The 12,907-nt window shown below is 42.1% G+C and overlaps 1 protein-coding gene across 2 annotated transcripts in view; it reads left to right on the top strand.

The window, feature by feature from the left end:
* Positions 1–12,907, top strand: part of LOC114639833 (cytochrome P450 3A25) — a 54,231-nt gene that overhangs the window by 14,909 nt on the left and 26,415 nt on the right. For both annotated transcript variants that reach the window (XM_028788598.1, XM_028788597.1), the window contains exons 3-4: positions 7,810–7,862; positions 10,665–10,764. In XM_028788598.1, the coding sequence (XP_028644431.1) occupies positions 7,810–7,862; positions 10,665–10,764 (153 nt within the window). The remainder of the gene's footprint in view (positions 1–7,809; positions 7,863–10,664; positions 10,765–12,907) is intronic.

Below are 12,907 nucleotides of genomic sequence, written 5' to 3'. Positions count from 1 at the left end.
GATTGGGAAAAGATATTCACCAACCCTACATCTGATAAAGGGCTAATATCCAAGGTATACAAAGAACTGAAGAAATTAGACTCTAGACAATCAAAGAACCCTATTAAAAAATGGAGCACAGACCTGAACAAAGAATTCTCAACTGAGGAAGCTCGAATGGTTGAGAAGCACCTAAAGAAGTGTTCAGCATCCCTAGTCATCAGGGAAATGCAAATGAAAACAACACTGAGATTCCACCTCACACCAGTCAGAATGGCTAAGATCAAAAACACAGGTGACAGTACATGTTGGCGAGGATGTGGAGAAAGAGGAACACTCCTCCACTGTTGGTGGGATTGTAAACTGGTACAACCACTATGGAAGGCAGTCTGGCGGTATCTCAGAAAATTGAACATAGCGTTACCTAGGGACCCAGCTATACCACTCCTGGGCATATACCCAAAAGAAGTTTCAACATACAACAGGGACACATGCTCCACCATGTTCATAGCAGCCTTATTTATAATAGCCAGAAGTTGGAAAGAACCCAGATGCCCTTCAACAGAAGAATGGATGCAGAAAATGTGGTACATTTATACAATGGAGCACTACTCAGCTATTAAAAACAATCAGTTCACAAAATTCCTAGGCAAATGGATGGAGCTGGAAAATATCATCTTGAGTGAGATGACCCAATCTCAAAGGAACATACATGGTATGCACTCACTGATAAGTGGATATTAGCCCAAAAGCTCACAATTTCTAAGAATCTTCATATAGACCACATAAAACTCACATAGAAGAAGGAAGACCAAAGTATGAATGCGTTGGTCCTTTTTAGAAGGAGCATCAAAAGTTTCAACCAGAACTCCCAAAGTCTAAACCACCAACCAGAGAGCACAAAGGGAGGGACTCACGCACCTGTATAGGGAATTGAGGGTGACCTCGTTAGACTCCAGTGAAAGTGGAGGGCCAAGGTCCCCAAAAGTTTGGATCCCCTACTGTGTTGGAATTCGAGAGCAGGGAGATGGGACTGGGAGGATGTTTGGAGCACACCATCACAAAAATTAGGAGGAAGGGGTAGGGGATAAGGGATTTGGGGGGAGAATGAGAAAGGAGACAACATTGAAAGGTAAATACGTATAATACCCAATAAAAACCCCACACAGATAAAGAATTTAAAAAAAAAGGGAGTCTATTTATTTTAAATTAACTTCAAAAGTTTCTAGGAGATGCAAATTGGCTAAGATACTATTTTAAGCTCTCCACAAAAGAATTTAAATCTCTGTTCAATATTCTCAAGAGAGAGGTAAACCCTAACTTCCTCAACAGTTAATTGACAAAAGAGAGGTAATCTCACAAAAAGTAGAAAAAGCTATTTCTAATCGATATATCATATAGTCTGATTAATTGTCAGTGGAGCTATAAAAGTCCTTTGACAAAAGATTATTAATATAGATTTATATATCCTTAAATAAGGCCTTCATGACTCTCTGAGTGTGGAAGGAGCAACTGTTGGTGCTTCTGCCCTGATTTTACAAGAACTCTGAAAAATTGGCTTTAAAAACAAAAGAGGGGGAACGGTACCCCCTCAGAAGGAGTCCCCCTGAAATACTCTCCATCATGCCTTGTTCACTTTTCTCTCTCTAAAGCTGAAAGCTCATGGCAAATCTCTTGCTGACCATGTTGGTGACCTCGGGCACCACCAAGACCAACAAAACTTTGCCACAGATATGGGGAAGGACCCTCATACCCATAAAGGGAATGCCCCAGTCCCAGTTCCCTTATGGAGCCGAGGACTGATATGCCTGCCCAATACCACAGAAGGCACAGCTAACCGGCTACCACAAATATTAATGAAAAAAATAGATACCCTCACAAAGCCAGGCCCAATCATAAATACGATGAATAACAATTTACATCCAGGGAAGAGAAATCTCCCTGAGAATCCCCTTCTTTTTTCTTTCCAGGTAAAATTGAATCACCCGTGATGCCTGCTATTAGAAGTTCTAACCCAGATGGACCAGAAGCCAGGAGCCTCGCCCTTACCCTCACCCCCTACCTTTTCCCACCTGCACAAGGTCCCCTGAAGCTGGGCAACTGCAAGATCCTACTTGGCAACTGCAGATAGACTCAAAGCAGTGTACCATATCATCTGAAGAATAGCAGGGAGACCATAACTCAAGCAGTGTACCATATCTTCTGAAGAATAGCAGGTTGCAGTCCTCCTCGCCCCCACGAATAACCAGGACCCGCCGGTTGGGTCAAGTGGCACCCAGACGTGGGGCTCGAGGCAAGGACCCATCCGGACGGACCCTCATTGAGAGGATGTGCGCACGACATCAAGATTGAGCAAGACAGAGATCATCGCCCGTGACCTGTCGTCCACGGAACCAGGTTGATGCTGCCATCAAGAAGGCAGTTGAAGATATTTACTGGCCCTTTAAGTTGGGAATCTTCACTCTCATCTATACCTATTATCCTTAGGTTTGGTCTTCTCATTGCGTCCTGGATTTCCTGGATATTTTGAGATAGCAAGTTTTTGCATTTTGCATTTTCTTTGATAGTTGTGTCAATATTTTCTAAGGTATCTTCTGCACCTGAGATTCTTTCTTCTATCTCTTGTATTCTGTTGGTGATGCTTGTGTCTATGACTCCTGATTTCTTTCTTAGGTTTTCTATCTCCAGGATAGTCTCCCTTTGTGCTTTCTTTATTGTTTCCACTTCCATTTTTATGTCCTGGATGGTTTTGTTCAATTCCTTCATCTGTTTGTTTGTGTTTTCTTGTAATTCTTTAAAGGATTTTTGTGTTTCTTTAAGGACTTCATCCTGTTTTCCTGTGTTCTCCTCAAGTTTTTTGATAGTGTTATTTACTTCCTTCTTGTAGTCCTCTAGCATCATCATTAGAAATGATTTTAGATCTGGTTCTTGTTTTCCTGGTGATATGGGGAGTTCAGGACTTTCTAATGTGGGAGAACTAGGTTCTGATAATGGCAAGTACCTTGGGTTGCTGGTGCTTGTGTTCTTGCGCTTGCCTTTCGCCATCTGGATCACCTTTGTGCTATCAGAGCTGTCTCTGACTGGGGCCTGTCTTTCCTATTATCTAGGTTGTGTCAGAACTGTTTGGGATGGGTTTTGCTGCTTGAGTTAGAGATGAGGCCCAAGATGTGCTTGGTGCTCAGGTGGAAACCGGAAGGGGCCGGGGCTCCGGGTCAGGAGCGGATTCCTGGATCCCAATGAGTCCCAGTGGGTCCCAGTGGGTCCCAGTTGCTCCCTGATTGGGGGCGAGCACTGCCACCTCCTAGCCTAAGAAACTGCTTGAGCTAGCTTGAGCCACGGAGAGCCCCTCTCCCTCTAGGTTCTGTGAGATTGGGTGCAGAGCTGACTCCCGGGATCTGCTCTGGCACAGACCGGAAGGAACCCACGCTCCGGGCCCTGGAGTGAACTCCTGGGTCCCAGTGGGTCCTAGCCACTCCCTGTTCGGGGGCAAGCACTGCCACCTCCTAGCCCAAGACCCTACTTGGCACAGAGGTCCTGCGAGCCCCGCTTCCTCTGGAGTCTGCGAGATTGGGTGCAGAGCTGCCTCCCGGGATCCGCGAGTGCTCGGGCCCCGACCGCATGGAGCCCGCTCCAGGCCAGGAGCGAATTCCTGGGTCCCAGTGGGTCCCTGTTGCTCCCTGTTTGGGGTGAGTGCTGCTTTTTCCTTACCTGGGATGCTGCGTGAGTTCAAGCTCCTGGGAGTCCCTGTTTTTCTTTGTTTTCTGGGGTTGGGTACGGAGCTGCTGCCTGCGACCTGCTCTAGGCTTGGTCCCAAACCGGAAGCCTTTCCATTATTTTAATTTCTACTTTGAAATCTTCATGTTATAATTCCTGCATGCACAATGAATCCTTAAGGAAGTCAAAATGTTCCATCGAAGACCATTCCTACTGTCCCGGATAGCAAAGAACCATAAACTCCAGTAGTTATTTTACAGCATTGAATTTCTTGGGATAGAGTAAGATGCTTATCTATGACCAAGTCTACAGCAGCATTTCCTAGAGTAGCATGCATTAGATCTGCAATGCTTAGTTCAGGTTTTTCTGCCTGCTAATTTCCTGGCTGACAAGAGGCAAATGGCTTTTACTTTTTGCTGCAGGGTCTTGAGCTAGCCCTCCTCCCCATTCCCCATTTTGTTTCATGATGGCAAGAAATCGCCTTGGATTTCTCTCTTGGACACTCATTCATACAGTGGTAACCTTTGACACAGTGCGTGCACATCCCTGGAGGCCTAAGCCTTTTTTCTGACTTATATTTAGAAAAAAAAAATGCCTTTAGAAATGGTTTGTTCAAATTTTTGTTTCAAATTTCCATATTTCCCACAATTAAAGCAGCAGGTGTTTCGATATCAGAGACCTCTAGCTATTAGCATGGTGTATGTTTGAACCAATATTGTGTTTTCCTTATTCATTCATCTATGGTTGCTGCCTGTGCCTTCAGTGGTCTTTTAACAGGACTTCTTAATATTCTGTATCCACATTTTCAAATGCTAGGGTCTTTATCAACACCTGTTTTGCTTCAGGGTCAGATATAGTTTTATTTATTGCCGAGTCCAATTTTTGTAAAAAAAAAAAATCAGTGAACGCTTCCCCTGAGATTTTTATAATTTTTGTAAACAATGTGAACTCTTTTCCTGGCTCTTCAAATTTGTCTCAAGTTCTTAGAGCTGCTAAATGACATTGTTCTACTATTGTGTCTTCAATTTGAACCCATTCTTGTCAGCATGCCAACTTTCACCTATCAACTTGTCCCTTGCTATGTTCATTCCCCTCACTCTATTGCACTGTTTCAAATTCCTGGTTTTTAGCTACCATGCCAATTACTGAAATTGAAGGCCAGCCTCTAGTACAGCTGTTACCAATCCCCTCTGGTCTTGGGAAGTAATTCTACTTCAAATAGCCCAATTGTTTAGAGTTTGTTCCACATAGGGAGAATGCATCCTATAAGACATCATCGCCTCTTTAAAATGTTGTAGGGCTGTCATTTCTACAGGCACCATTCTATTTCATCATAACCTTGTGGGTCACCCCCATTAGCAGGCATATGCTATATAATGACTAGGAATGCTGTTGGTAATTTGATGACCTAGGACTGTCTATCCTCAAAGGGTGCTGTGGGTTTACCACTGTCTTCTGAAAAAGGCTGTCTCATCAGACCATCCTCCTGTTTTTTTGTTTATTTGACTTGGCTAGCCTTTGGCACAGTTCCTTCCCCTTTCTTCCAGGGAAAACTTTCTCTCTCTGGTTCAGTCACTGGAAATAAACCTATTTGTTCTCTTCTTTTTTGTATTAGACACCTTTTGTTCCATTTTGGATTCTGAAGCTTCTCTAATTCCACCCACATCTTTTCCAGTTGCTCAGCTGTTCTTTAATAAACAAAAAATAGCCCTAAACTAGGAAAAGAAAAAAAATGCTACTTAAAACTATGTGAGGCTTCTCTAAACAACAACCTCAGCAAACACCTTGCAGGCTTTGTCCATCGCTCCCTTTCCTGCTCTTTGCTCTATCTTTACTTGAAATCAAGCCTCCTATTCAGCCTAGCCACACTTGTGACCACATGTCTTCTGAAAATTTTTGTTCTGCTTTGTTTTGTTTTTCCTACAAATAACTCCATAGTTTTCTTACAAATAGCACTACCTTTAGGTTTTAATCTTTATTTAATCTGTATATTTTCTACATTGTTTGTGGGTTCTTTGAGTTTTTCTCCTGTCTCCTAAAGTCTTCTCTGGCTCAGCTCAGCTTCTCCTGACTCAACTGTCACCAACTCTTTTTCTCTCTCTGCTCTCTGATCCCATTTTTCTGTTGCCTGGAATTATCTCTCTCCTACCCCTGAATCCCACTCCCAGCTCTCAGCCTCTGCTGGCTGTTTACCTTAACACCTCTTCCCAGAATTCCAAGAGGCAACTGACACTGAAGGGCATGAGTCCTTTAAAGGACCAGGCACACAAAACAAATCATACTACAAAGCTCCCCCAAGACATAGGACACACTTCCTATAGTGAAACTTATTTTCTTACAGGGTCTTAGGTAATCCAAGTTTGGCCTGGAACTAACTATGTAGAAAAAGATGACTTGATTTTTAGATCCTCCTGCCTCCACATCCCAAATGCTGGGATTATGGATGGGAGCCACTATCCCTAATTTATGTCATGCAGGAGATGCAACCCAGGGCTTTGTGGTGTTTGGCAGTTACTGTGCTCCTGAGCTACATCATAGCTGCAACTTGGCAATAGGAACTCCCCATTTCTCATCTTTAATATTTAAAACTCAGACCTAGTATTTCCTTAGCTCTGTCCTGCTGTAGAGCAACAACCAAAGAGTTCTTTGGTTGGTGGTTTGGACTTGGAGCACCCCAAGGGTCCAGGTGGTCTACACTATTCTTCTTCCATTTTTTCATTTTCCCACTGTGATGGTCATACTGACTGCATTCTCTCGCATTCTCATGTTCCCTATTGTTTATGTTTCACTTCTTTCCAGGGTTGAATTTTTTTGTTTTAGATGTAGGTACCAGATTTCACTATGCATAGTGAAATTTCACTACGGCATAGATGCCCATGCCAACCATCAAATTTATGATCTTCCTAACTCCACTTGCAGAGTGCTAGGATTTACAGGCATATGTCACTAAGCCTGGCCTCATTGTCTCACCTTATTTTTAAACGTGTATGTGTGTTTTGTCTGCATTCATATCTGTGCATCATGTACATGCATTGCCTGAAGAGCCCAGAAGAGGACAACAGATCCCTAGAACGGGAGTTAGAGATGATTGTAAGCCTCCATGTGGTTCAAGCCAATCCTCTGCTCTTAACCACTGAGAGCTCCCCTGTCAAACTTCCATATTCATAAGATTGGAGTTAAGGCAGGAAATAAAAGCTTATGTTTTTGTACCAGGAAGCCCACATATGCTCCTTCCCATTGGATTCTTCACCTGCCCAAAGAGGGGATAGTTTAGAGTTTTCTAGGATCTCTGAAACAATGTGCATAAGCAAATCACTTGAAGTGCACATTTTCTTGGTGTCCACTGATAAAGACAGTTCCTTCAATAGGTACAAAACTGAAGCGCAAGAACAGCTTAAACTTTTTATTCCAGATAATTCCACTAGTCTTGCCCCACCCCCATACCTTTAGATATCTCTAATAAGAACTTGCCCCTGCTCCACCTAACATCTGTCTCAGACAGATACAGACACCTCCAGCCAAACAGTGGATGGAGTTTGGGGACTCTTCTGGAAGAATAAGAGGAAGGATTGCATGTCCTGAGGGGATAGGAACTCCACAGGAAGACCAACAGAGTCAATTAGCCTGAACCCTTGGGGCACTTAACTGAAGAACATACACAAGCTGGACCGAGGCTTCAATGCTCATATGTAGCAGATGTGCAGCTTGGTCTTTATGTGTATCCTAAACAACTGGAAATGGAGCGCTATTCCAAAAGTTGTTGCATGCATGTGGGATATTCTCTTCTAGCTGGGCTGCCTTGTCCAGCCTCAGTGGGAAAGGAAGCACCTAGCCTAGTAGAGACTTGAAGTGCCAGAGCGGGAAGATACCCAGGAAGACCCCCACCCACTCAGAGAGGAAAGGTGAGGGGGAGGGGAGAAGCATTGTGGGAGGGGGCAGTGAGTGGGATATAAAGTAATTTAAATTTTTAAAAAATAAAATAAAAAAGAACTTACCTCTGCTTGCCAGTGAGATAGTAAGCCCAGTTTTGTGAGCCTTTAGTCATCTGTGTCCTAGTTAGGAAGCAGTCAGTATGTAACAGAACAATAACAAGTTTCATTTTATTTGTCTTACCAGGGCATGTGGAAATTTGATGATGATTGTTATAAAAAGTATGGAAAAATATGGGGGTAAGTATTCTGGAATCTTCCATTCAGTGTACTTACTAGGAAAATGCACTCCCCTGCATAAGGACAGTGTGAGCAGACCATTCTTGGAGTGAAGCCTTTTGATGTGGTACATGTCACAGGCATCAAGTGAATTCAGATGACAGTGTTGCCTGTCGTGGCACTCTCTGGGATTTGGTAAGCCCCAAAATCCAAGGCTTACCATCTTCTAATACATTAAGGCTATGTTCAGAACCTCTAAGTACATGTTCAGAAACATGTGGCAGTCCTTACAATTCTGTGCATGCGGTCATAGATGATGTCAGTTCAAATGTGGGACTGCACTGCTGTATCCAGAAAACAGGTTCTGGAGTCATCTGCTGCCTCTGGGTCTTACAATCCTTCCAGCCCATCTTCCAGGATGACTCCTGAGCCTTGGAAGTGGGAGGGGTGCTGAATAGTTATATGACAACTTGACATAAGATGAAGTCATCTGAGAGGAGGAGGCCTCAATTGAGAAAATGCCTCTATAAGATTGGGCTGCAGCCAAGCCTGTAGGATATTTTCTTAATTAGTGATTGATGAAAATGACCCAGCCCATTGTGGGTGGTGCCATCCCAGGACTGGTAGTCCTGAGTTTTATATATATACTGAGCAAGCAAGTAATAGCGCTACTCCATGGCCTCTGAATCAGCCCCTGCCTCCAGGTTCCTGTCTTGTTGGAGTACCTGTCCTGACGTCCTTCAGTAATGAACACAGATATGGATGTGAAAAAGGAATACACCTTTTCCTCCCCCAACTTGCTTTTTGGTCCTGGTGTTTCATTACAGCAGTAGTAACCCTGACTAAGACAGGGTATGACAATGATGTCCCATATACAATGAACACTCTACAATCTCTAACTCTCTGCATGTTGAACAGTTGTAGATCTCTGTGGTAATCACCATGTTATGCTAAAAGAGCACTTCTCAACCTGAATGCCATGACCATGGTCTTAGGAACACCCAACCATAAATTTATTTTTTGGTGCAACTTCATAACTGCTATGTTTGCTACTGAAGGGTATTGAAGTTCATAAGACCATTAGAAATATGTGTTCTATGATGGTTGAAACCCTCAAGTTAAGAACTGCTGTGCTAAAAGAAGCTTCTCTGATGAGGGTTGAGATCTATGCTAATCTTTTTGTTATGTCTATCTAGCAGTACATTCTCCTTCAGTGTTTACAACCTCCCTAGCTACACAAGATTAAGCCAGGCAAAATCCAGCATGGAGTGGGGAGATGGTCTGAAAGTCCCACATCTAACTGAGAAGTTAGCAAATCATAGCTTGATGGGAGGACAAGTTTTATTCAAGGATGGGTCCCCAAACAGCTATCCCATGCTCCAATATTTGGCTGGCCCTACACACATGAAAATACTAGTAGCACTAAGTAGGGTTAAAAATAAAAGAACACATGAAGTTGGAGGGAAATGGTGATGGTGGGGGAGGGGGAGGAAATGAGAGCTGCATCCATTAGTCATCAATGGTTCCTCAGCTAAGAATGGGACCTCATGCCAACCTCCCCTTTCCAAGCTGGTATTTTTGCCTTTCTTGAGCTTATGGAGGTCTTGTGAATGCTGTAACAACCATGGTGGCTCCATCTGTACAATTGCCCCATTGTGTTCAGACCATTTTCCTGGACATCCTCTACCTCAAGCTCTTAGAATCTTTCTCCCTGATTCAGCAATGATCCCTGAGTGTTGGGAGGAGAATCTGCTACTATCATTCTGCTAAATGGACATAGTATTTGACTCCAAGTGATTTGTTGTTAGACCCACAGGAGCTCACCTCTTGGTTTTCATCAGCAAAGTTCCTTTCTTCAGTAAACCATGATTAACATGGAGATCACAACTAGTCAATGTGCAGACACTAAGAGACTGAAGATTGCTCAGCCTTGAATGGGACATCTGTGTACAATTTTGCTTTTAGTCCACTAATTAAATTCAAGATCAGAATTTTTATATATGGGTATTTACTGACCATCTGATTCTGCTGACATTGAAGAAGAAATGCAAGGAAATATTCAGCCATGGTTTATTCCCACAAGGTTAAGTCTTCAGTGGTTTTGTTGAATGGCTGAGCCAAGGATACAATCCTTTCCTGTCAGTACAGCTGGTGCTTTGGAGACTTGGAGGAGGTGTCCCTATTTTATTGTGAGACATAAGAAAGTGGAAGGAGGCTCTACCTCTTCATCTCCTCTCATCCATCCTCAGACCACAGGCCTGGATACAGGATTTGCTGAGGTGACACAGCTCATAGAGACCATATTACCAATGCCAGGCACATAGTTTTGCCCTCTAGTTTCTCCAAAGTAACTATTTCTGCAACATTATTACAAACACTGAATAGTTTGTCTCTAAGTTTCCTCTGATACATACTTGTTTGACTTTGAAATCATTTGTTCATTTTCTCTGAAATTTTTTATATCTCTGGATCAAACCCAGTGTCATACACTTGATAGACAATGGCTCTACCACTGAGTTAAACCTCCAATCCAGATACTAATATATTTAAACACCCAAGAATGGTATTGGCAATAACCAGGATGTCTTTGAAAGACTGTTTTGCCTTAATTGCCTCTTCCCAGCTTCAGCCACCTAAGACTTCATTTCATGAGACTCTATTGACTTTTATGGTCAGAACTTGAACTAGAAGTTCATGTTATTGTGCTTTATACAGCTGAGGGTATGTACTGTGCATCAGGGGCTCAAGACTGAAATCTTGTATGTGACTCCTGCTATAGAACCTGGCTTCTGAGGTTCAGTCCATTCTGTTTTCCCACTGTAGGTTCTATGATGGTCCACAGCCTATGTTGGCTATTATGGATCCAGAGATCATCAAATTGGTGCTGGTGAAAGAATGCTACTCAGTCTTCACAAACCGTCGGGTAGGCATCCCTTTTTTGGAAATATAAACCTTTACTATTGTCTTAGTCCGTAGTCTATTGCTGTGAAGAGACACCATGACCACTACAACTATTATAAAGGAAAACATTTAATCAGGGCTGGCTTATACTTTCAAAGGTTTATTCCATTGTCATCATGGTGGAAAGCATAGTGACATGCAGGCAAACATGGCACTGAAGAGGTTGCTGAGGGTTCCACATTAAGATGAGCAGGCAGCAAGAAGAGAGAAACATTGGACCTGGCTTGGGCTTCACCCTCAGTGACACAGTTCCTCTAACAAAGTCATACTTCCTAATCCCTCTCAAGTAGTACCACTCCCTTATGATGATGCATTCAAATATATGAGCCATTTCTATTCAAATCATTACTATATATATATATATATATATATATATATATATATATATATATAGTGATGTCTTGTATAAAGATGATATAATATAAATATAATGCAGTTCTGCTCTTTCTACTTTCTCTTGCTCTGAAAAAAACCCTCTGGGGGCTGGAGAGATGACTCAGCTGTTAAGAACACTGACTGCTCTTCCAGAGGTCCTCAGTTCAATCCTAAAAACCTCATGGTGGCCCACAACCATTTGTAATGGGATACAATGACCTCTTCTATACAGCTATAGTGTATTCATATACACAAAATAAATAAATAAATCTAAAAAGAAAGAAAGAACACCTTGACAAAAAGCAACTTAGCACAGGAAAGGGTTCAGTGACTGACACTTCCAAGTCATACTCTATTACTAAATGAAGTCAAGACATGGACTCAAGCAGGAGCTTGAAGCAAAAAAAATCATGAAGAAAAGCTACCTACTGGCTTGCTCAGACTCATCTTCCTTATAAAGCATGGGACCTAGGGATAGTACTGCTTAAAGTAAACTAGGCCTTCCTACATTAATTAGTAATCAAGACAATCCCCCACAGACATGCCTGAAGGCCAGACCGATATAAGCAATTCTTTATCCAAGGCTCTCCTCTTAGATGACTGACTCCAGGCTGTGTCAAGTTGACAAAGTTAACTAGGACACAACTGATACACAGAAGAGATTGACATTGATACTGTCCACAGGTTATTTATATTTGTCTGATCTGTGTATGTATATGTGAAGCTCTCTGCAGATTGTCACATTTTTTAAATCTAAATGTGACATCCATGCAGTTAAGACACAAGACTGTCCCTTCTTTACCATGGAGCTTTCTCTTGCAAGTATGTTCTAGTGGCCATGCATAGCCTGTTTTTTCTTCCTCACAGGGTCTGGTCCATTTTCATTTTTATAGATGTGCTTTTGGGCTCATGTCTGATTAAATTTTGCTTGATACTCTTCTTTTAATAAAGTTTCATGTGTACCTGCCTCAACCTTTAACTTCTCAAGTGCTGGGGTTCCCAGCATGTGCCATCCCACCTGATTTATGCAGTGCCAAGGAGTAAGCCAATGCTTCATGTGTTCCAGGCGAGCACTTTGCCAACTGAGCTACATCCTCAGCCATGCCTAGCACTCTTAACTTTTTAAACAATATACGCTCATAGTTTTATTCTGTACATTAGCACCTGTAATGTATTTGTACTTTGAAACTCAGATAAAGACTCATGTTGCAGCATCCATGTCCAGTTCTTGTATATCATTTAGGGAAAACTGTTCCCTCCCTAGCCTTCTTGTAGTATTATCCAAACCTATTCAAAGGCTAAAGACATAGCTTAGTGGTTAAGAACACTTGATTTTTCTTCCTGAGGATCCAGGTTCAATACCTATAACCCACATGTCAATTTAAAACAGTCTGCAACTCCAGCTCCTGGGATCCAATGCCCTCTTCTGACCTCTAAGAGCACTATAAACATGTGGTGCATAGACATATATATAGAAAAATACACATACAAAGTAAATAAATCTAAAATAATTTTTGCCTATTGACCTATTTGTATGAAACTTTCTCATTCTATATTTTCTTCTTTTGATCATAATATCTTTCTGTCCTCTGGGATCACATCTTATTGATAACTGATTCTGTACATCAAGTGGATTTGTTCTATGTACTCTTTTCTAGAGTTAATTGAAATATTCTTGACCCTTTATCTTTCTAGAAAAGTCAGAACAAGATTGTCTATATTGATAATGA

This window comes from Grammomys surdaster, unplaced genomic scaffold, assembly GCF_004785775.1.
Source record: "Grammomys surdaster isolate TR1022 unplaced genomic scaffold, NIH_TR_1.0 125753, whole genome shotgun sequence".
NCBI lineage: Eukaryota > Metazoa > Chordata > Mammalia > Rodentia > Muridae > Grammomys > Grammomys surdaster.
Note: the sequence above shows the minus strand (reverse complement) of the source record. Positions and strands in the feature narration are given on the sequence as shown.